Here is a 24,464-nt window from a genome sequence, read left to right as displayed (position 1 = left end):
CTAGTTCTTCACTGAGGCTGCTATGCTGCTGTTTATATGTCCACTCTTTTTTAATAGTCATGATGCACTTCTCCACTGGAGGAATCTGTCTCTTGAGTTTCTGCATAACAGATATCTGGTATCAGTCACACTGGGGTACGTCTCATCAGTTATGAAATTAGTGGAGATGAAGGATGTGTTTGCGGTGGAGGCGCAGAAGTTTGGTGGTTGGGGTTGGATTCCCGGTGGTCCCATAGGCTTTCCTGTCTGTCGGGATCACTGATTTTCCCCAGTTGTTGGTAGGTGCTGAAGTGGGGAGAATGACAACTGCCAGCGGGGTAATTAGCTGAGTGAGCCATTAACAGTGGAGGTGTGAAGCTGAGTGTGATAATTGTAGTTTTGTGGCCCACGTTCAGCAGGGCACATTGTGACTGGGTGGACAGGAGTTTCCTACTGCTTGGGTCAAGCCAGAGATGAGGGAAAACTGGAGCATTTATTGCCACTCTAAAACACACTTTCTTCCCACGTTCCGTGCACCACCCATGGTGTCAGTCTGCATGCCTGGACCAAAGCAGCTGCATGAGCAAGCTCAGATCCATCCATTATTTTTGATTGTCCAACTCCACAGGTCACTAATCTCTCTTCTCGTGTGACTAGAAACCAGGGGCTTCTCAGCCGGCTCAGCAATGGGTAGTGGTTTTGTGTGCCCTCGATCTTGTAGCTGGAACAAGCAGTCTTCATCTAAGTTCCCTTTCAGTCATCAGACAACCTTTCACTACAGCCTTTATAGGCTGTATATATATCAAGGCCAGGTTGGATGGGGCTTTGAGCAACCTGGTCTAGTGGAAGGTGTCCCTGCCCATGGCAGGGAGGTTGGAACTAGATGATCTTTAAGGTCCCTTCCAACCCAAACCATTCTATCATTCTATGATTCTATGAACCTGCACTCAGTTTCTGGTGGCCCTGACAGAGTACCCCCATCAGAGAAAATTTGATTTAAGCCTTTAGCCTCACTTGTGGTATTACATCATTTTATGGTTTTCTGTCTTTGGGCAGAAACAATTCAAGTGACTTCATTCACTTGAGGTGAAGAGTTGCAAAATGAGCAGAACTTATTAGAGTTTGATGTGCAGAAGTAAGAAAACACCTCTTTGAAGTGATTTGGGCCAAAGTGGTTCAGCAGTGGAAAAGACCAAAGCCACTTCTGACCATGCTGTATATCACACTGGGCGTGTGCGGACTCTCTTTGAAGTCATCCATTGGGTTTTTTCCTTGCCTAGATTTTGTAGGTCAACTTAAATTCTGCTATTTTGTTTACATATCTTATTTTAGCCACTTTTGGGGGGTAGGAAGAAGTATGTTGTTGAGCTGGCTGAACGAGCATTTAAATCCTATGTGTGCGTAGCACTGTATGACATGTGTCATTTATTTCTTGAAGCCCAACATTGGGCGATTAGGAATTCCCCACGGGCCTTCTGGAGAGAAGGTGGCCGTGGTGACTGTAGACGACTGTGACACAGCAGTGGCTGTGCGCTTTGGGAGCCTCATTGGAAACTACACCTGCGCTGCCCAGGGGACTCAGACCGGCTCAAAGAAGTAAGGATTCCCTACATTTGCATTTTCCACTCATTCTTTTCTTCCAGGGGAGAGTCAGCAGTATGTGATTAACCACTAAGCAAATTAAGCTGGAAAAGCAGATATGATTTAACAAGAAAAAGTAACAAGGTTTAATTTGGTAGATGGAATTTTTTGGAGGCTACTGCAAGTGTCAGTACACTGGGTGGAATGCACAGTTTTGTGTAAATACAGACATGTGCCCAAATTACTTGTAAAATGCAAAAAAAAAAAAAAAAAGACCTGGAGGTCAGTGTGGATAGCCCCCAAGAAGCATCTACCCAGTATGAAAATCTAGAAAGAGGGGCAAATTAAATGTTAGACTTTACTACTTAAGGGAATGACTGAAGAGCTTATTACTTCCATCATTTAAGTTAAAAGTCCTATCTTAAAGGAGGTAGAAATAAAGGAGTTACAGAAAAGGCCACTGAAAATCATTAAGTATGAAAAAACTTTCCTGTGAGGGAAGACCAGAAAAGATTACTACTATTGAGTTTAAAGAAGAGATGGACAGGAAGCAACATAGCAGGAATAGAAAGTAACGAGTGATAGCAGAAAGACCATTGAGATACACGTGCTGCTCTAAAATCCCAAGGGAAGGGGGCACCATAAAAATTAGGGCTAATTCAAACTGATGAGCTGATATACTTTTCACACAGTGTGGAGTCATTCAGTGAAACCTGCATCCACTAAATGTTATTAAGACTAAGATCTTCGGAGGATTTAAAAAGGGTTGGCACCGTATAATAATTAAGTCATTATATCAAAATCTACAGCATCTCAACCCTTGTGGTGAGGAGCATAAGCCAGCCCCTGGGTGACTGGAGTCAGAAAGAAGTGCCCTGCGGCTGCACACTTTTCCATAATTTTCATTTTCTTCTTCATATTGGCGACTGTTAGGGATAGGTCATTGGATTCTGTATGCGTATGACAGCTCCTGAGTTAAAAGTTATGGTGTTTCTGGAAGGTCCTTTGATTACAAGCTCTGGAAGTGCTGATGTAGCAGAGGGAAGTGCATGGCAACACGGGTAGACTAAACAGCTCAAATGTGCTTATGGAAGCAGTAAGATAAAGAACAAACCAAAACAAACCATATGCAAGAAATGATGAGCTTTTCTTTGTTTCTTCAGATCTTTGGACCTAACTGGCCCTTTGCTCCTTGGCGGTGTCCCAAACTTGCCTGAAGATTTCCCGGTGCACAACAGGCAGTTTATCGGCTGCATGAGGAACCTCTCCATCGACAGCAAGCCGATCGACATGGCTAGTTTCATCGCCAACAATGGCACTCTGCCAGGTATGAGCGACTACCGCCTCAAAAGTCAACACAAGAAAGCTCTCTGCTGTAGCGGTGTGTGTGTAACAGGGCTTAGGATGTCGAAGGGGCCAGCACTGGGAGGAACCCCAGGAAGGGGCAGGGGACAGAGGAGTCTGAAACAGCCCCTGTCCCCCTGTTAGCACCACGGAATGCGAAGCGTTTGCCCCAGGCCACGTGGCAGGGGCTCGAGGTGCTGCTGGGCATTGTGCTGCCACTGCGTCACCGGCACGGCTGCATCCAGACCTCGTTTGTTTGAGCAAGGTGCAGCCCGCGCCTGTGCCAGGGACACACACAATAGCCCGTGGCACAGCGCACACTTACAGGATTAAGCGGCACACAGGAAAGGACCGGGCTTGTTTAGACCTTCTGCATTGCTGTGAGTTTCACCCAGGAATTCACTCCTAAATGAACTTTTCCTCCTTTTTTTTTTTAACTACCTTTTAAATGTCACTTTGCTCTGAAAGCCGGTGGGATTAGTTAATGAAAAAGACAATGTTTTTAATGACTTCTTCATAAATTATGTTTGTTCTGTAAATCAAATTCTGCAATCCTCCAAATCTGAAACCTGCTTCATGAAGCAGCCTGTTGGAGGTTCTGATTTGGTTTCCAGCCCTTGGATCCCTGATCAGGATTAGTTCTGGTGTACAAAATGTTCTCTATCATCATCAGACTGGCTCTTGCACACAAGAATGGCAAGTCCCTTCCTTCCACACTGCTGAAGGTATGTGTAAGAGCTAAATTGCAGTTCTTAGGTATGTTGCATTGATCATGGATTAAGAAGGGAGTCGTAGCATATGCTTCAAATTGCTATTTTGTCTTGGAGCACTTTTTTAACAGTTTTGTCTCTAATATTAGTTAAACACAAGGTTTTATCTTATGGAAATATACATCAGGAGGCCATGAAGTGTTTTCTTTAGGATGGATATTTTTTTTCCTCATTTGGAAACATGTTTCCGTATAGTTTAAAACAATGATGTATAGTAGTGTTATTCCACTGTGTAACACTGCACATTGGCTTTCCCTGGTTAGTGTCTCAGTTAGATGACAGTAAGTTGCAAACAGTGGTGCTGAGTCACAGCACCAGTTGATCTGCCTTTCTCCAGCAGTGGATGCCAGGGGAAGAGTATAAAAACAGGGCGAACATGCAGTGATATTTCCCCAAAATTTTCTCTCAGTCCCCAGAGACTTACAGCTCAGTGACTGTATTTAATAGCCTTTGATAGAGCATTTGTCTTTATGAATTTGACACTTGCTCAGCTCACGTAAACTTTTGCCATCCACATTTTGCTTCACTGACTTCAGGATATTAAAAAAAACCCCAAACCTATAATGGTCATGTCTTCTTTTTACATAAAAACTAAGATACAATCATTCAGAGCCTTTTTCTTGTTAAAACCATGCAAAGTAACCGTGTTCCTGAATTTCAGGCTGTGCAGCGCAGAGGAACTACTGTGAAACCAACTGGTGCCAGAATGGAGGCACATGCATCAACAAGTGGAACACATACATCTGCGAGTGCCCTGTACGCTACGGAGGGAAAAACTGCGAGCAAGGTAGGATACAAAGACCTCTTCATGCATAGTCATGTGTGCAGGTTTCATCACCTGTCATTGACATCTCATAGCACGTATGTCAAACTGTGACACTTAAGGGATAGGTAACAGAAGATTGCAATTAAGACTGAAAGTTACCCGTTATCTATTCGAAATAATTTTAGAGATCACCTATGTAGTAAATATGATAGCTGACATACTGTCATGAATAACCGCAGCTTTTGTTGATTTACTTACATAAGCAAAGTAGTTCCACAGAACTTGGCAGTATTTAGTAATTTGTTTATAGTAAAAATGCCTGATCCTAAGCCCCTTTAAATCAGTGGAAAGAATCCCGCTGACTTTATTGGGCTTTGACTCAAACCAGGGATGAATGTGGAGTTTTAATCACCATTTTCTTGGCAAGTAGGCACTCTCTGCTGAGTATGAGCACTTTCAGTTCTATTGGGTTTTCCTTTGATTGAACACAATGTGCGTGTATGTGTAAAACTTCATTAAAGGATGAGGAAGGAGCAGCAGGTGTGTTATAGGACATGAAGAACTTGCAGTTAGTTTCTTCCCAAAGAAGCAAGGAGTCATCTGCATGAGGGGTCCCGTGGGGTCACTGCAGCAGTGGGCTGCCTGCTCTAAGGTGGCATCTCCACATCTAGTGGAGGGTTGCTCATTTGGAGTCTTCTTGAAGGCTTCCAGGAAAGAAAACCTGCTTAAACTACACAAGGCTTCCCTAGAAATAGAAGGCCAAATTCTGGCCTCTGATGCAGATGTGGTAGGTCTTCATTTCTGCTATTCCCCTGTGACACTTAGCTCAGAATAGTTCGCAGTATGATCAAGGATTTTGTTCTTTTGATGTATCTACCCCAAACCAGACATTCTTGATTACTCTCAGCAGGGTGTGGACCCTGGAACAGCAGGTCTCCAAGCTGAGGTGCACACACCACAGCGACTTGCAAACCACTTTAGCACAGTATACCTCAGCCTGGACCAGATCTAGGTGGTGGCAATGGCTGTCCCCTTGCCTGAGAAGCAGCAGCTTAGGAGGAGAGGACACATAGTTAAGTTTCGGGCTTGGAAATAAGGGTCTGCAGGGTGAGGGACAGGGGAAAGGAACGATGGAGGCCAATTCCTTTGTTCCACCTCATGCAGAGCCCAGAGCTGCTATTACTGCCTCTAGCAAGGCACCTGCTTTCTGTAGCGGCTCCTCAAATATTTTGAGCTCCCCGGGTTTGTATGAAGATCTAATTTTTCCATGTGTCTTATGTCAGGTATCTTTGTCAGTGAAGTTCTGGTGTTTTCTTCATGATAGGCTGGTCTCTGTGGTACAAACCCACACTGATGTCTCCTGAGAGAGTGCCAGGGCCCAACTCTGGTGTGACCTGTACTGGGGTAAATGGGGAGTAGTGCTATCACATGCAAAGACTGTCCTTCTCTCTGTCTTTTTCTTAGTTTTGAAATGGAATTTCAAAATTCGATCAAAGGTGTGTTTTACTCATAATTTTCTTATCCCAAACTCAAGACCAAAACATGAAGTTTGGGATTTAGAAAATTACCTCAGAACTGCCCTGTAGCCATCATTGGAAACTCATTTTAAGTTCAGGTAATACAGATGACGACAATCACAGCATCCCTGTCTCCCCCCACCCCCACGGTCTCCTCTGCCTCCAGTGCTGTGCATTCCTGCATGTCCCCTTTGTCATTTGGTAACCCCATGTTCTTGCTGATGCCTCAGTTTGTGGGTTTTTTTTATAGTTTGAGGGCAGCAGGCTACTTGCTTCTTTGATGATATTTGTGGGGCAAAGTACCCCTAAGGAAAAATTGCAAGCTAAGAAAGAAATTAATTTTTCTGAAATGTGACCAAAGATTTCAGGATCCTGAAGTTAAAGTCAGGAGGAATCACTGATATACAATACTCCTGGCTTTCACATTGCTCATTTGAGTGCTCAGATATGATCCTAACAGCATTAGCTATTATTAGGCAGCTATTTTTTTAAAAAGTCTTAGCTAGAATATTTGCATTCTTGTGTAGGAGTGATTGGCTGATGCATTTCTTCAATCCCATTAGCAGTGCTGGATCTGCTTCAGGCTCACAGAGGACAAAGACTTTGGCAGGTTAAAAATCCAACTTTTTTTGATTGCCGGCCCTTCAGAAACTCCGGGATCTAGTCTGCACTAGTGAGGATGGAGTGTTTTACCTTCACTACCCTCCTAGGACCTGCTAACTCTCCTTCTGGCAGCTGCCATCTTCCTCTGCTGACATATAGAAGGGAGATAAAATTAGGGAGAAATGAGTTTCACCTTTGTTGTAGTTTAATTCTTTTAAAAATTGAGATATTGCGATGCTGTGAAGAAGATCTAGCAGCTGTGCCTGACTCACTCTTGGATGGCTAACGTCATTGTGCTAGCCTTGAGCTGAACACCACAGGTTTGCACCAAAACATAAGCTGTCACATGTCCTACACCCAAACTGCAGGTGACATCCCAATGTTGTCAATGTGTTTCCCCAGGCCCTCTGTCTCCACAGTGAATAGCCCTCAGGTCTTTCTGACAGCCTTTTAAATGTAGGAGTCTCTTAAAAGTGTATGTAGATACACAGGCAGCGCTTCAAAGTGACAAACCCTGAGAAAACAATTAGTTTGCATCACTGCATCACAGATGGCAGGGATATGCTGTGCTTGGAAGCACATGCGCTCGCCTCTGTGGTGCCACGGGTGGTCAGGTCCCATCTGGGTGCATTGGCCACCAGCCCCTCCATGGAGACCCCTGGTCCCAGGCATGGGGAAGGGCTGGGGGGAGGAGAGAGGTCAGAAGGGGCTGACGGATGGGGATTTCTGTTTTAGTAGCAGGGGAAGGTGCACCCTGGCCCCAGGGAAGGGAGGGGAGTTGGGAGGAGGTGTGGGAAGAGAATGGTATTTGCAAGCACAGAAAGTCACCGCTGGTGAGAAAAGGAAGAAGGTGGCTAATTGCCATGCCAGTCCAGTTCTCCCAGGAGCCGAGCCGAAACGTTTGCAAACAGCATTCCCAGCCTCCACCAGGTGGGAAGCCTGCAAGGTTTGCATCCTGGCTCCACTCTCTACAGGCAGGTGGACTTAAAAATCTCAGCAATGGTCTAGAAAACCACTAGCAAAGAAGTTGGAAGCTGAAGTTGTTGTGAAGGTCGTCAGGGTAGAGGAGGAAGGAGAGGGCTGACTATTGCACGTGTGGCACAGGAGGAAATTATCCTGCTCAACAGAAATGTCCTGGTTACTTTTATGTTGATGTGGTGCAGTGTGGGCTGATGAATCATGCCCTGGCCCAGACAGCCAGAGCTTGAGCACTGGATTCAAGTTTTAAGGAAGCTGGGGACATCTATGTCTGGTGGCAAACCATTTTAAATTGCTGTCTGGGTTTCAAGAGCAGGCTGAGCTTCAGTTGTTCCACCATATGCCCCTGCTAGCATTCACAGAGGAGCAAGTGTGACTGCAAAGGAGAGATCACAGCCTGGAGCAGGAGGGAGAATGGTTGCCCTTTGGGGCTGCCTGCACTGACCCCGGCGTGGGGTGGTTGGGTAACCACACCGTAGAGAAGGGCAAGTCAAGTTACACCTCTGGCTTGGCTAGTGGTAGTCCACTAGTCACTGACGTCTAGTTTCTCACAAATAGGAAGGTGAAGAGCTTGCACTTTCCTCCAACCCCTGCATTCCCCCCCTGCCAGCCTTTCCGTTTATAGAGACCAGCAAGGCAGACATATCAGAATTTGGGTTTGGGGTTTTTTCCTCAAAAAAATGCAACTTCACGTCAACCTGACTCCATCTTCTGCTATGATGTCATCCCTCTACCTTTTTCTAAGGACTTGCCATTTTATAGTAACATGTACGCATTTGTATATACATGATCTCTCCTACTACAAGAAAATCCAGAAGAGTCAGCGGGTATGGTAGTGTGGAACAGAAGGGGAAGGAGACTGTTAAGCCCTGTCATCTCACTGACCATCCACATGGGCTCAGTGCATGACGAGATACAAGGCTGGGTGCCAATTTGCGGTGGTTGTAGCTAGCCTCTAAGGCCTGCTTCCACTTGCAAAAAGCTGCCATGAACTTCACCACCATGCCTGTGAGTGAGGACATCAGGCAGGGGCTGACTGCAGATCCCACTACAAGGTGCCACACGTGGTGGAAGTGCCATATGAGGTGCTGCAAACAGCACAGAGCTCCCACAGCTTAATTTGTGCTTCTCATCAGTGGGATCAACTAATCCATGGTACTATAGCTCCTGTTACCTGAGGTAACTACTTTAAAAGTCCAAAGGCTGGATGTTCCCCTATTTTCCATCAGCAGAGTGCTTTCCATTGAAGGCTGTCATCGGTGTCTGCTTGTAGGAGCTGTGTTTGTGCAAGGTCAGAGAGGAGGGCAACTCTTCAGCTGTCACGTTGAGATATTTAAGGCAAATGATTTAGGCAATTCCACACAAACTTTCTCCCTGTGAAAAGGCTGCGTAGCTGAAACAGCTGAATAATCTGGCCCTGGAGTATTTATGAATTAATATTTCCTGTTGCCTCCCAGTCTTTTCCTCTGTGTTTAATCTGTTAATTAGAAGCAGGTAATCAAGGATATGTTGAAAACATCTGCAGCAACTGTTGCCCTCATACTTCCTGCTCTGTCCACCCACTCATCAGCAGAACTGTATCAGTAGAAATCCTGAGCTCACCTTTCTAGGAATATCTCTCACCTGTGTAATGCCATAGCGGTGTGGAGGTGCTGCCTTTGAGTGCAGGCAGCAAAACAAGGTGCCCACCCCACAACAAGGGTAGGTTGTGAATTTACAGTGTTATCAGCTGCTTCATAGTAACTCACCTAAAGTGGCTCTTACACCATAGTAGTTTAAAAATACCTCAGTGGAGGAGGGACTAGCTACCTTGTGCCATCACCACGGCATAGCATCATTTCTCCTCTTAACCTTTGTCCTGAAGCATATCAACTCTTTCTCTCCTGTCTTTTGATTTACAGCAATGCCTTCTCCTCAGCGTTTCAGTGGTGAAAGCATTATCATTTGGAGTGACCTTGACATTACCATCTCCGTGCCATGGTACATCGGGCTGATGTTCAGAACCCGGAAAGTCAATGGCATGTTAATGCAAGCCAATGCAGGGGCTGCATCCAAGATCAACATTCAGGTAAAAATGTGGCTGCCTTTGATTAGAAAAAAATCAAGAAATTCTCCCCCATCAATGGATATGGCCACATGAACTACATAGCTTCATCCACCCAGCTAAATGCTCATCAATAAATACGAACGATTTCTTCAGCCTTTTACAGAGATCAAAAGATCAGTGCTCAAAAGATCATTGTAAAATTCAGATTCGTTGATTTAAGATTATTTTTTTAAACAGAGGTAGTAGTGTGCATTAATATAGATGCAAAAAATGTGCCTTGTGATTGGTTTGGGAGTTTTTTGCCAGTAGGGTAAGTTAGAGTCTGAATGTCCAAAGTTATACGAGGAGTTATTGCAAGTGTTCCTTTCTTTACTGTTTGAGCTTTTTTCCCTTTTGGGTTGTCTTAGGAAACATTACCATCTTGCCCTCTGCCCCCTTCTGCATCAAATACAAATACGTAGCAAAAAATAGACATGATATTTTTTTCAACAGATACTCAACAACTATGTGCAGTTTGAAGTGTACAGTGGCCTGAGCCAGGTTGCTAGTTTGAAGATGAGCCAGTTGCGAGTCAGTGATGGGGAATGGCATCATTTATTAATAGAGCTGAAGAGTGCTAAAGATGGTAAAGACATCAAGTACCTCGCTGTCATGTCCTTGGACTATGGGATGTACCAGGTAAGGCAGCATCATAACTTTGTCGCTAAGCACTACAGAAATGTTTTTAGGAGAAAGTAGGATAAAGGATTGTGGTCAAATACTTATGCTGTGAGCCATGTTCTGCAACAATTTGTGCCTAATGAAGTTATATTAATGTTTTACACCTAGTGATAAGATATCTTATGAACAAGTCTGTAAAAAGCCACATTCAGATGTCTGGCTCCTCACTGCTTTGATATTTTTTCTGTAATCTACTGTCAGCTACTGCTTGACTCCATCACTACAGAAAGTAGGCTGTCTGTGTCACAGAGGATGATAGTGCTTCTTATCGACTGTCCTTTTCCTCAACAGAGCACTGTGCAGATTGGAAATCAACTACCTGGACTGAAAATGAAAAGCATCATTGTGGGAGGTGTCTCTGGAGACCAAGTCTCTGTTCAGCAGGGATTTTATGGCTGTATGCAGGTATAAAATGAAATGTGTAGCAACAAACTTTGAACTTTTAAGAAAATACCCATGTGAAAATATGGGCTTTTCTTTTTCATCTGTAGCCAAACATTTCTGTTTCCTCCACCAAAATATCTAAAAATCAAAATATTAAAGTCCACCCACTTTCCCAGGTACAAATCTGGTCTCACAGGGGAACAGCATTGGAAAAAAAATCTGGGTTTGGCTCATCAGGTGATGTTTCTTTAAAACGTAGCCTCATGGATTAATGGAAGTAGTGAAACACATAGTACTGTCTTGTGAATGAAAACTCTAATTTAAAAATAATTGTCTTTTGTCACCAGGGAGTAAGAATGGGAGAGACATCTACAAATATAGCTACACTCAACATGAAACAGGCTATCAAGATCAATGTGAAGGAGGGTTGCGAAGTGGATAACCCCTGTGATTCCAATCCGTGTCCGCAGCACAGCTACTGCAGTGACGACTGGGACAGCTACTCCTGCGTCTGTGACCCAGGTAACCCAGCGACCATCCCATGCACTCATCCAGGAGCTGGATCACATATTCATGCGCTCATCAGAGTAGGAGCAGTGGCAGCAGCAGCATGCTTGCAAAGTGCTCAGCTTCTGATTCTTCCTCTTCCAATCAGTATTATCTTTCTCAGTCTTACTGTAGCACCCTTGAAACTGCAGTCATGGACTAAGGATCATTTGTTCTAGGCAACGTATCAGCCAAACAGAAAGACAGTCTCTGGTCCAAAGGGCTTTTTCTGTGCACCTCCCCTTTTCTTTTTGTCTGTTTTCTTTTTCTTTTTCTTTCCCAGCCTTTTCTGCTGTTGAATTTCAGTCTCACACCCTGCATCCTAATGGGGATACTTTGAATGTTTTCTCTGTTTTGGTGCGTGTAGCCGGCACATGCTGTCAGCACCCAGCACAGTCACCTCCCATACATGCAGGGAGAGAATACAGAACTATTTGTAACACATGCCCTGAATATAAAACTGGGAACCAATGGCACAAGGGTGCCTCAAGCATGTTAACAGACTGTCAAAAAGAACAGCCCACTATCTTTTTTGCTGAGAGGGAAAAGAGTACCTTCTTTCTGACAGTATCTCAGGGGGGATCTACTGATTATTGAAGATGTGTTATTAGTGTATAAGCTTAAAATAGATGGTCTTTTGGAGACATGCAAATCGTAAATTACAATGGTTGCTGTAATTTTATGACCTTGTCTCCCCAGGGTACTTTGGAAGAGACTGTGTTGATGTATGTAACTTGAACCCATGTGAGCATGTCTCCACGTGCGTGCACAAACCTAGCTCATCCCATGGCTACACCTGTGAATGTGGACAAAGCTACTATGGACAGTACTGTGAGAGCAAGTAAGAGAATTATTTTTGTTCTGGGTTTCTTGATCCTTCCAGGTAGCTCTTCTCCTAAGGCAGCAGTCCTCCCACTTCCGTTTCTGCTTCAGTTAGCTTTCCTGTTAAAATTTGAGTGTTCATAGTGGATGGTATTTGCAGGCTCCCTGTCCTTGGGCACTACTAAACTCTCTTCCCAGAGACCAGGCAAACTTCCATATACTCAGGGGCCACTTTTCTTCATCAGCAGCTCAGGATCTCAACTGTGTTACACAGCACTGCGTCTGACCTGTACCTTGTGGTGGCCTTGGCCTGAGTTTGCTCTGTGTCTCTCCTTCAGCTCCCCCAGCATGCATGAAGAGCAATGCGCTCAGTTAGGTGGCCTGTGACCAGAAAAAATGGCTTTGCAGTTTGGGTCCGGTCCCTGGGCTGGCAAAAAGCCATCTCTTCTGGACAGTCTGGGAGGCCTATGTCCTGTTGCTGTGTGGGAGAAACGTGCCGATTCCCTCGTCACTGGCTTCCTGGTCTCAGATAAGCATTCAGCAACCGGCCTTATCCCAGAGACGGCACTTTGATTTACTGTAATATGGGCCATTCATGATGTGCAAATGAAGTGCATTTGTCTGCCCGTTTAGGAATAGCTCATGTGATGTTTCCATCCCTTTGAAAACCGCAAGCTTCTTCCTCCGCCTTTTGTTGTGTGGGCTTGCAAATGTTGGCCGTGCTGTTGCCAGATTCGTCTTTCATTACTCTGGATTAGCGACGCAGAGACGTTGTCCCTTGTCATTATCTGCTGACATCATGTCAAGTGCAGCATTGTGGTTTTTCATATTATAAAACATAGAAGTACAAACCTGGCAATTACCATGAACACAATTCTGCGTGGTCTTTGAAACAGACGGCAAACAGCTTTGCTTTCCTAAAATGAGCAGCAGGGAGGGGATTCCTTGTGCGTTATGCTGATCAGGCTCAGTGGTGTCATCCTTCAGGCTATTGCTTGACGAAGACTTCCAGCTAGCAGAGACCCTGGTCACTGCCCCTTCCCAGCGCTCTCCTTGCCAGCACTAGTGCTGGGGCATCTGTGGGACAAACCTGCTCAGAAGCTCACCCAGAAGAAACAGAACCAACAAAAATGAGGGTTATCGTTCAGCAGGGGTGGCATTTGGGTTGCTGCACAGTCTCCAAAGAGCTGTGCTGCTCCATTCATAGTCTGAATCGTAGTCTTTGATTCATAGTCTGCATCAAAGCTGCCACCTTTCCCTCTTCCATGTCGCCAACCACATGTGTCCTCCTCCTCCTCCCCTGTGGCAGACCAGGGCTTTTCAGACCCTGCGGTGAGCTGGCTGAGAAAGCCAGGTTGGCTGAAAGTAGTGACTTTTCTTTGTAGGGTGAGCTTGCAGCCAGCTTTGCACCTGAGCTGGTGTCCCCACAGGTTGGACAAGCACTGCTGCCCACGGCACAGCTGGGACAGGAACCCGTAGGGATAGTGGGGTGGGATATAAAGTATTGGGGAGCTGTACCCCGAGGCTGTTTGTGGCAGTAGGTAAACCAGGGCACGGGCTCAGCACTGCCTGCAGTTGCCCGAGCTGTTGAAGTGCTAGCACAGCTCAACACAAGCTGTCCAGCCTGCCCTAGCCAGCGCTTTCCCCAGCGGGGGACCGGGGCTGGTGGAACCGGGACCATTTCCATTAGGCAGCCTGGGCCCCATCACCCTCTCCCAGAGGAAGGAGCACTTCATTTGCTCATACAGATATACACTCCTTTTAAAGATGAGTCGGTCTTGAAAACATTTAGAGAAGCATTCCCTCTAGGGTTTCATGGCACTGATATTCTTTATTTTCTTTTATTATAATGTATATATATTTATATATGTATTGCTGGCTGCTGCAGTGAGATATATTACACTCTATAAGCTGATGGGAATTGAGTGCAGATTTGGCCCAAAGCAGTTCTGTCCCATCTTTTAAGAGGAAACTTAAAAGAACTTTCTTTCCATTTGATTTTCTTTTATAGGATCGACCTGCCTTGTCCCAGAGGCTGGTGGGGAAATCCCATCTGCGGCCCATGTAATTGTGAGACTAGTAAAGGGTTTGATTCTGACTGCAATAAGACCAATGGAGAATGCCACTGCAAGGTAAGCAAAAGAAACCAGTCTTAAGTCAAAATTTCTTTAGTTTAAAAAGTAACTATAAGTGAATACCTGAGGCAAAGTACACACACTTTTGCTTTGTATCATATATATATGTGCTCAGTGTAGTTAAAACTTTACCTAAAATATTTTGCTGGCACCGCCCTTAACAAAATCATACTGTGCAGCTCTTATCTTACTTGCATTTGGAAAGCAAAACTGAGAGGATGAAAGCCTGGCTCTGATCTCTCTGAAGTGCAGCCTGGATTATCGGGGGAGATCAGACCGGGGTGCAGAGGAGTGCCGGTGGTGGTTTGTGTATCACAAGTGAGTAATAGCCATGAAACAGCTCAGGCTAGCTGGGTGAAGCTCTCCCCTGTGCAATGGCCAGCAAAAGGCCTAGCAGCTGGAGAGAGGCAAATAATAGAGAGGCTAAATGCTTTCCTCAGTGCCAGCTCTGTGGAGTTTAAGAGGAATTTGCTGTGGACAGACGGAGGACACGGGAGGGGAGGCGCCTCCCTCCTGAAGTTTCTACAAAGGACTTCTCACAATAGGTTTTACAATAGGTTTGAATGACATCAGAGGAGCTGGGCCTGTGCAGACCGGCGGCAGTGAATCTGGCCCCGTACTCCTTTCTGAAATGCCAGCAGGACACACAGCAACTGTTGCGTTAAATCAAGTCAGTGGGGTGCCAGCACCATGCTCTTGTGTAATCGCGTAACGCCTCAGATCAAAAGCATTTACAGATGCGATTTGAATACGTGATCATTGGTTGCTCTCCACCCTGTACATGAAAAACAAATGGACAGTGCAGGAAGTTTCCTTACTGGCTTGTTAGTGCCATGCAGGAGTAGAATTGCAAAGCAGAGGAAACTAAAAATCCTCCAAGAATACGTTTGCTGGGCGCTGGCAGCAAGTACACGAGGAGTAACGCGGGCCCTCCGCCCCCACTGCAAATGGTGGTCCAAACCCTGGGTCTCTGTGGCACCCGGCAGCCCAGCCATCCCCCCCAGCGCTCAGCTCTGCCTCTGCGCGTTGCCTGGGCCAACAGCACACTTCCCATGGTTATTACATTTTCTGTTAAAAGTAATATTGTTATTATCCCACACTTTTCAAAATCAGCCCTTTCATGATGCACATGCTGCTAGTGCAGGATTTCAGAAACGCGAGCAATTTGGAATATAAGTCAAATACCTTGTGTCTTACCGTTTTGGTTTTTCTAGGCGAATTACTACAGGCCCCAGAGCAGTGACACCTGCTACCCCTGCGACTGCTTCCCATCCGGCTCCCACACACGCGCCTGTGACATGGAGACGGGACAGTGTCCTTGCAAACCTGGCGTCATAGGGCGGCAGTGCAACCGCTGCGATAACCCGTTTGCTGAAGTTACCGTGAAGGGCTGCGAAGGTACCTCCTGTCCAGCGAGCGCTGCTGATCAGGCGGGCTGTGGTCTCAGGACCAGGGCTGCTTGCAGCGGGCGGGGGGGGGTGCACGGCGGTGGGCATGCAGCCGCATGCTGGGGCACGCGCGCGCCCGGCGGGCTGGCTCCGGCAGGGGCAATGGGAGCTGCGGCAGCCTAAACGTGCACCCCTCCTCCTAAGTCTGTGCCGGTATGACTCACGGTGGCTGGGGAAAAATAAAAAAGCTCCTATTTCTTTAATTTTCATCAAATGGAAATATAGCAAGCTTAGGGGGGGAGAGCAAAACGCTAATCCCAATTTTACTTGAAACCTGAGTTCAGCTGGCAGTGCAGCATTGCATTGCTGTGCTGCAGCTGGAGGCCGGCGAGAGCCCTCTCACCTTCTCACAGCCCACAGAGGCTGTGCCACGCGCCTAGTGACCTCTGCCTTTCTTCCCCATCTTGCCCATCCTGCCTTTCCTCTCACTCACCCACCCTCCTCCTGTGATCAGCACAAAGCTGCTGCAACAGCCATCTCGCCAGAGTGTGGGTGAAACGAAGGAGAAACGTTTTCCCACAATAAAGGAGCCACCAGAGATAGGCAGAGCCAAAATCCAGAGCCCCATAATCATCCTGAGCTCTCTTCTGCCTGTACCTGTCTGCCTGCACTGCTGGATAAGGAGCAGCTGACGGGTTACAGCTTAGAAGGCGCTGCAGAGGACAGGTATCCTGACGGAGGTTGGGAATTACAAGAAAGTCCTTTAGGCAGGTTGAAATATCTCCTTGTTGTGATTTTTATCTTGTCAGAAAAATTGCATCATTTCTTTTTCTGCTTTCAGTAATTTATAATGGCTGTCCCAAAGCTTTCGAGGCTGGTATTTGGTGGCCACAGACCAAGTTTGGCCAGCCAGCTGCTGTGCCATGTCCTAAGGGATCAGTGGGTAAGTTCCCTGGGTAAAACATTAACTCCTTTATCTACATGCCTGTCTGAGGGGAAAAATAAGAGAAAAAAAAGGTGTACATAGGGAATGGCATTAATTCATTGGGTCTAGAGATTACAGCATAGCTCATGCATATCACAAGCAGAAAAGTTTAGCTAGCTGAAACTCAAGAACTGTTAAAATACATTTGGGATGGTAGCAGTAAATAAATACAAAAGTGCAGCAGGTAAACACATAAAGAACAGAAATTCTGTATCTGTCTTTTCAAAAAAGCACAGTCCAGTTTTCTATTTTATGTTTATCAAGCAATTCTTACACATGTAACTTCTCGTTTCTAGTGATTTGTACCTGTTCTTTAGCGATACAGCTCCTCTGGGCAAAGATGAAATGAGGAAAATTGTTTACCTGATGATTGCTTTACTAGCGTTGCAGGCTAATAAAGTTCAGAGTTACAACAGAACTCACATTTTTCCACCCAGTATCCTTTCTCTAACCCATAAGTCAGAGAGCTGAAAAACGCATTTTATAAAGCACGTGAGCTGTGTTGTTTTGTACAGCAAGCAAATGACAACCTGCTTTTTCATGCATGTCCCTGAAAACATTTATCAGATTTTTGACAACGGAGTTCACAATCTTTTCCAAAGGCTGTTCTGCGGGAAGTGAAACCTCTGTCTCATTTCTGGGCCTGGTAACTCTCTGCTGCAAGTGCTCCTCAGGGTCAATGAGTTATAAATGGTAAGTGACTTCCCCAAATATTACTGAGGGGAGGTCACTGCCTGTAGGTGTGCAGAAGATTTGTGGTCAACCAAGCTCCTGTTCTGAGGATTTTAGGAGATAGAATTGATTATTATTTTTTTAAGTGAAGAATATTTACATTATTAAACAGTATAAAGTTGAATTAAAATAAGTTTTCTGCACTGTTCTTGTGGTTGATCCAAGTGTCCTTTCTAGCAAATAGGCTAAAAGGCAAGGGTACTCACTGGAATTGCACATTTTAAGTGAATTTTACAGAACATTCAAAAAAAGTAAGCTTTATAATAATGAATATTCAGACTAAGAACCTGAGGCTTAATTGTATTCACCTAATCATGGAAGAGAAGTAATGTAATTAGATATTGTTAAATTAATTATAATTCTTATTTAGATATTAGTAATTAAATGGCTTAGGCACATGCAATATGTTATGTGCAAGTTAACTAGCACAATGTAAATTTTACATTTGATAACTTGCAATTCACTGTGAAGTATCCACAGCCAAGAATCACGTTTTAAAATGATTTGACAAATAGTACAAAATAATAGGCTAAATTAAACAGTAAGCTGCTCACAGACCATTCACAAGTGGCAAAAGGCAATTATACATGTTGGCTGAAGTGTTTACCACATGCAGGATGCAAAGGTGCTAGCATGTTTTGACATGAAGACATTTTCCAGGATGTCTTCCTATATAGGCTGTCACACAGAAATCTGAGCAGGGCTGTTTTCAGATACATTTAGGAAGTGTACAGTCTTTCTCATATTTGGTATGAATAAGTCGCTGAATTCATTTGAGAACATTAAGGCAGTGAGGCTGAGAGCAATTGGGCAGATCTTGAAGCTTGCCTAACTCTTCTCTAAAGCCTGAGGAAAACAATTCATGAAGATTAGTAATCTTTAACTTTTCTCTCTTGCATAGCTCTAAGAAACTTGAAAATGTAGGAAATCTGAAAGTCTAGGATATTTGAAATCTAGGAAGATTTACCCAGCACAGTTCAGAACATTATTTACCATTTACCATTAACGTTGTTTCCTTCAGGAAATGCGGTTCGCCATTGTAACATTGAGAAGGGCTGGCTGCCCCCTGAGCTTTTCAACTGCACCACTAGCACTTTTGTTGATCTAAAAATCATGGTAAGCTGTGTTTTCTCATTTTTGCCTTTATTTTGTAAATGATCATCAATTCAGACTCCGGTTTGATATCCCTGCAGTCCATCTTTTGACTGAGTCCTTGAACCCCCTCATTTGCCATCAGGACCCTTTGTGCTTTTCTGGCTCTCAGTTACATTTTCCATTGAGCTGTCCTGTCAACCCTTTCTCAAGCCAAACACCATTTTGATCAAACAACTCCCTTGTGCCAAAAATCTCTAAATGATGATTGTATTTGTAACTGGAATGAAAAAAAAAAGATACATCATGGGGTTTTTTCTTCCTTCTTGTCTCTGATTCAGAATGAGAAGTTACACCACAATGAGACCAAGCTGGATGGAGACAAGACCATACGGATCGTGAGAGTGCTGCAGAATGCCACCAAACACACACACAGTTTATATGGCAACGATGTGAGGACAGCTTACCAGATGATGATCCGGGTCCTCCAGTATGAGAGCCAGCAGCAAGGGTTTGACTTGGCAGCCACGAGGGATGTGGAATTCAATGAAGTAAGAGAGATACTATATACTGTGCTGAGCCTTTACAGTTCCCCTTAAAAGTTTTATGGCAATGGATAATTAAATTTGTCTTTGACCAAGATGGACCGAGTATCATGTAACTGCTTAATCCGTTTCACAAATGAGTCAGTCTTCTCAATTTAGAATCAAAGTTGGTTATGTGTGTGTGTGTATGCACACATATGTGTGTGTAATACAAATACCATAGAAAGTGCTGTTATAATAAATATCATCATAGTAACAACCAAAAGCAAAATTCCCCAAATGAAAAAATAATCAAGCTGATGTATTATTCCTGGGCAAAATAGTTTTGTATACCATATTCAATTTTGTTGGAAAACCTGCCTGATGTGATCATTTTCATTTAAATGTGCAGTGAACTAACTCTGAGCCAGTTACTGACTCTGAAGGTTTCTTATAATCCAGTTTGGAAACACTCGAGTCATGTTTATTAAAGACTTGGTACATTGAAATACACTCCATGCTGTATTGATATTTTAAGTGATGCAGGCACATACAAAAACGTGTGCCAGAAGGCTTCTGCTAGTCAGAGCATTCATGAAAGACCCAGTTATTACCAAAGACCTGACCAGGTCTAGAGAACAAGCTGTAGCACCCTCCCTGTCTGGGGGAAACACATAGTTGTGGTGAAAAAATGTTAGATGTGGAGGAAGTTGGGCATTTTCTGTGGTCTGAAAATGTGAAGGTTGGATGACTGATGGCAGGCTCATAGAGGTCTCCTCATTGCCATGTGTGCTTCAGGGTACTGCTGTCCACGCTTGTCAGTTGTATTTCCAAGATCCTAACCATGGCACAGCACAGAGTCCAGGCTAAAACATCCTACTGGACCTGTGCTAGCAGAGCCCAGAGCTTGGGCACCAGCGTAGGGATGCTGGAACAAACCCTCCATGGGCCAAGACTGGACTCTGTGCTGGCCAAAGGTGGTCTGGCTCCTTTTGAAGGTGTGCTACACCCAGCTTGCTGCTCACAGTACTCTGGGAGGACCAGCCAGGCCAGGCAGACTTTGGGGTGAACCTGGAGACCCTGTGCAAGGCCAGACTGCACCAGGAGAGGAATTCCCTGGGGAGGTGGGAGCAGGAGGAAACGTGGCTGAGAAAATTCGTCAGTGTCTTGGGCTGTACGGTCAACAGAGAGCAGAGAACTTCTGAAATGTATAACTTTTCAGGTGCACCAGATTTTAAGAGGTTCAGTGTTTCATTTCCTAAGGAGACACTGTGCTGACAAACTTTTACCTGCAGGCTGTGGAGTGAATGAATTCCCCCATTCAGATCTTGAGAAGGAAGTTCAGTTTTAGCATGTTTTGTTAAGTAAAAATAAGAACAATAAGCAAAAAAAAAATTGATTTGGAAACCTCTGCTTTAATTTATTATTCTCTGCACTTGGCACTGAAACTCATATAGATGATGTTTTCAAGAACTCCCTAAATATTTTTAGGATAGGTCAGGAATTTGAAAACTAATCAGTAAAGCTCATGAGAAAAAGGAGGTAACATCCTAGGCTGAGGGAGCACAGGGACAGAAGGAATTTTTTTTTTTTTTTTATAGTCTCAGGTAGAAGCCTGAAAAATAGGTAATAAAACAACATAAATAGCATTCACAAACACCAAGGAGGCCTGGTACCAAGTACAGCATGTGTCTCCCGCGTTCCTGGAGAACCATGTAGTGCTTCTCACCCTAGATAAAGGTAGTCATACTGGCAGCCTCTTTTATCTCAAATACATGCTTGCAACCTCAGACAATACTTAGAGAATATACTATCTTCCCCATCTGCTTCTAAATGAAGCCTAAATATTTGCCTTGGCTATTTCAGAGCTTGAGGTGATTAATTCCTACCATCATTTATGCAAATTTTACCTTACTTCGGAATTATGTTTTGACACAACAATGTAGTTCATATGTACACCAAGATTAAAAACTTCTTAGCACCTTTCCCATTTAAGCCATTTAACACTCTCTTTTGGGGTCTTCTTCCATTCAGCCTGAGGGTCCCTTTGCACATTCTTGTAAGAAAGGGCAGAAGGGCCAGGTCCTCAGCCAGAACTTCCTTTTTAACACCATTTGTAAGCAACATAAAAATGGGGGGAGAACAACACGATTTAAGTTTTCCTATGTATTTTCAAGTTTGTATATGCAAGTTAATATTTGCTTTTGTCATTGTTCACCATGTAATTTGTCCTAGTTATCCAGGAATCAACAAAGTTAAAAAAAAAATCAAAATAAAAGAGAAAGCAATATTGCTATCTATGGCTTTCTTTTGATTTTTAACATATCACATTGTTGTGATTTCTCTGGGGGAGATCTTCAGTGTAGGTACCAAGCGCTTTGCTTTTCTTGTCTCTCATCTCTCCAAGATGAAGAAAACATGGTTAGGTTTTCCTTCTGCTTTTTCTTGCTAGGTTCCTGTCATAAAGGGGAAATAAAGTAGGCAGTTCTCTTGCAGGCTTCAATTTTGGCTTACTTTGCTCATAAAAAGTTTGGAGGGATTTGCTTTATGTAACAAAAAAACCTCAGGGTGAGTAACTGGTGTGCATATTTTCATACGGCTGCAGTAGAACATGCCTGCATTAACATATTTCATTATACACTCACCTGAGGCAGTAATGCCAATCATTTTCAATATTCCTCACTTGAAACCCAGCGCTTTGTTTGCTTCATAATTTAGGCTTGTACTTTGTTTCTCAGAATATTATCAAAGTGGGTAGTGCTCTACTGGACCCCAGCAATAAGGAGCACTGGGAGCAAATTCAGCGAACGGAGGGTGGCACTGCTCATCTGCTCAGGCACTATGAGGAGTATTTCAACAATGTGGCCCAGAACATGAAGAAAACCTACATGAGACCTTTTGTTATTGTTGCCACTAACATGAGTGAGTATCTGTGTTGAAAACTGCCATTTTGTATTAGAGCTTTAAAAATGTGCTGGATAGAGGTTCTAGCTATTTGTTTTAGTAGTACCCACTGAGAAACAGCATACTTGGATTTTCTAATCTGATCAGTTCATTCATTTCAAGTCAATTGAGCCTTGATCCATATCTCTCTGTTGCCATGGGGGCCTCCTGGGAGATGTCTGATCTGTTTTCCCTCTGGACCATGCCACTGCTCCATGTGGCATTTTGTTGAGCCACAGTAGTGTACAGATGGTCGGAAGGACAAAGTTTGCAAGTAAAGGTAATGCATTTTGAGACCACCTAGTACAGTTGAACATAGTAGATCCCATTTTAGAAAGAATCACACCACCACCACTTGAAGAATTACTGCAGTACAAAAGAAACCCTGCTGTTGATCGTATACCTCTGATTTTCAGAATTTTCAGTATTTTTTCAGAATCACCCACCCAAGCCTTCAATCGCCCTCCCAGCCTTGCAAAAACCCATCATCAGAGCAAAATCCTTGGGGTCCAAAATATCCTTAGAATCACAGAATCATTTAGGTTGGAAAAGACCTTTAAGATCATTGAGTCCAACCATTAACCTAACACTGCCAAGTCCACCACTAAACCATGTCCCTAAGCACCAAGTCTACATGTCTTTTAAATACCTCCAGGGACGGTGACTCAACCACTTCTCTGGGCAGCCTGTTCCAATGCTTGACAACCCTTTCGGTGAAGAAATTGTTCCTAATATCCAATCTAAACCTCCCCTGGTGCAACTTGAGGCCATTTCCTCCTGTCCTATCACTTGTTACTTTGGAGAAGAGACCGACACCCACCTCATTACAACCTCCTTTCAGGTAGTTGTAGGAAGCGATAAGGTCTCCCCTCAGCCTCCTTTTCTCCAGAGTAAACAACTCCAGTTCCCTCAGCAACTCCTCATAGGTCTTGTGCTCTAGACCCTTCACCAGCTTCGTTGCCCTTCTCTGGACACGCTCCAGCACCTCAATGTCTTTCCTGTAGTGAGGGGCCCAAAACTGGACACAGTGCTCGAGGCGCGGCCTCACCAGTGCCAAGTACAGGGGGACAATCACGTCCCTAGTCCTGCTGGCCACACTATTGCTGATACAAGCCAGGATGCTGCTGGCCTTCTTGGCCACCTGGGCACACTGCCGGCTCATATTCAGTTGGCTGTTGACCAATACATTGTCCTTTTCCACCAGGCAGCTTTCCAGCCACTCTTCCCCAAGCCTGTAGCATTGCACGGGGTTGTTGTGATGCAAGCACAGGACCCGGCACTTGGCCTTGTTCAACCTCATACAGTTGGCCTCGGCCCATCGACCCAGCCTGTCCAGATCCCTCTGTAGACCCTTCCTACCCTCGAGCAGATCAACCCTCCCGCCCAGCTTGGTGTCATCTGCAAACTTGCTGCAGGTGCACTTGATCCCCTCGTCCAGATCATTGATAAAGATATTAAACACAACTGGCCCAAATATTGAGCCCTGGGGAGCACCACTTGTGACTGGGTCTGTGTCTAAACCGAGAAGGAAACAGCAGACGTACCAAGACACCTTCCCCACCTGTCGTAGTAAATGCCTCCTCTGAACAACGAATAGCAGCTCCTGCACTTGCAGGACTGTGATGTACTTCACAGATGTCCCCGCGGTACACGTGCAAGTGAGGCACAGCAACCACAGCCTGGTCGGCATCTTTCCCTCTTTTCTCCCCTGCCCTCTCTATTTCATTTTCTCCCCAGGTACCAACAGTCTGAGCTGATCTGATGTTGGTGATAGTCCTGCTCTGAGTGGGAGGTGAGACTCAGTTGGGTGACCTTCAGAGGTCCCTCCCAAGCAGCGTGCTGTCTGTTTTTTCTTTCAGAGGTGGTCTAAATTGTTATCAGCCTGAACTTGTATTTACCTTTTCAAGCTTCAGCTTTAATTTCGGACCTGAAGAAGGGCTCACGTGCCAAAAATCTTATTTTCCCAACTACACCCGTTGGTGTAAGAAGTGAATTTCCCCTTGCCTACAAACCTTGTCCTGAGAGTGCTTCCTGTCCACGGTCACAGGGGCATAAAAAGCAAAGGCATGAGACAGTCAAGCTACAAAGTTATAAAGTCCTGCATCAACTCTGGGGGGGGAAGGATTATTGTTGAACTAAGCCAAACTGAAATACTTTGATTTCTGTTTAATAAACCAAAATAAAATATTTCCTTTTGATTCAGGACTATCAGAATCAAAATACTTCTATCTTCACACTCAGAAAAAAAGTCTGCTCAGTATTTTAACCAAACTGAGATGAAAACAAATCCAGAATTTCTTGCAGGTTGTAAATCCTGATTTTTTTCAACCAGTTCTTCCTGAGTAAAGAGGCATGAGCTTGGGAAGGATGAGGCAACTCTGGCCTGAAAGGGGTCTGTTTTCTTTTGAACAGTTTTTCCAGGTGAACATGGTGTTAACGGAGTTTCCTAATGGCTCATCTGGGAGTTATTTAGAGACTAGGAAAGGAATGGGAATTTGCAGATCTTAACTTGGATATTTCTTCATATAGAAACTTGCAGTGGATCACAGCTTTCGGTGTAGGGTTACCCCCAGGACTTCCAGCTTCTCACTTTTATTAGAACTTCTAA

At 44.6% G+C, this 24,464-nt stretch overlaps 1 protein-coding gene across 6 annotated transcripts in view; it reads left to right on the top strand.

The window, feature by feature from the left end:
- The window catches only part of CELSR1 (cadherin EGF LAG seven-pass G-type receptor 1), a 178,097-nt gene that overhangs the window by 122,035 nt on the left and 31,598 nt on the right, over positions 1-24,464 (top strand). For all 6 annotated transcript variants that reach the window (XM_030015556.2, XM_030015551.2, XM_030015553.2 and 3 more), the window contains exons 6-19: positions 1,418-1,575; positions 2,724-2,887; positions 4,336-4,461; positions 9,440-9,606; positions 10,078-10,263; positions 10,597-10,710; positions 11,037-11,211; positions 11,935-12,076; positions 14,069-14,189; positions 15,407-15,590; positions 16,422-16,523; positions 18,319-18,413; positions 18,731-18,940; positions 21,652-21,835. In XM_030015556.2, coding sequence (XP_029871416.2) covers positions 1,418-1,575; positions 2,724-2,887; positions 4,336-4,461; positions 9,440-9,606; positions 10,078-10,263; positions 10,597-10,710; positions 11,037-11,211; positions 11,935-12,076; positions 14,069-14,189; positions 15,407-15,590; positions 16,422-16,523; positions 18,319-18,413; positions 18,731-18,940; positions 21,652-21,835 — 2,128 coding nt within the window. The remainder of the gene's footprint in view (positions 1-1,417; positions 1,576-2,723; positions 2,888-4,335; positions 4,462-9,439; positions 9,607-10,077; positions 10,264-10,596; positions 10,711-11,036; positions 11,212-11,934; positions 12,077-14,068; positions 14,190-15,406; positions 15,591-16,421; positions 16,524-18,318; positions 18,414-18,730; positions 18,941-21,651; positions 21,836-24,464) is intronic.

Source organism: Aquila chrysaetos, chromosome 5 (assembly GCF_900496995.4).
Source record: "Aquila chrysaetos chrysaetos chromosome 5, bAquChr1.4, whole genome shotgun sequence".
NCBI classification, from domain to species: Eukaryota; Metazoa; Chordata; class Aves; order Accipitriformes; family Accipitridae; genus Aquila; species Aquila chrysaetos.
Note: the sequence above shows the minus strand (reverse complement) of the source record. Positions and strands in the feature narration are given on the sequence as shown.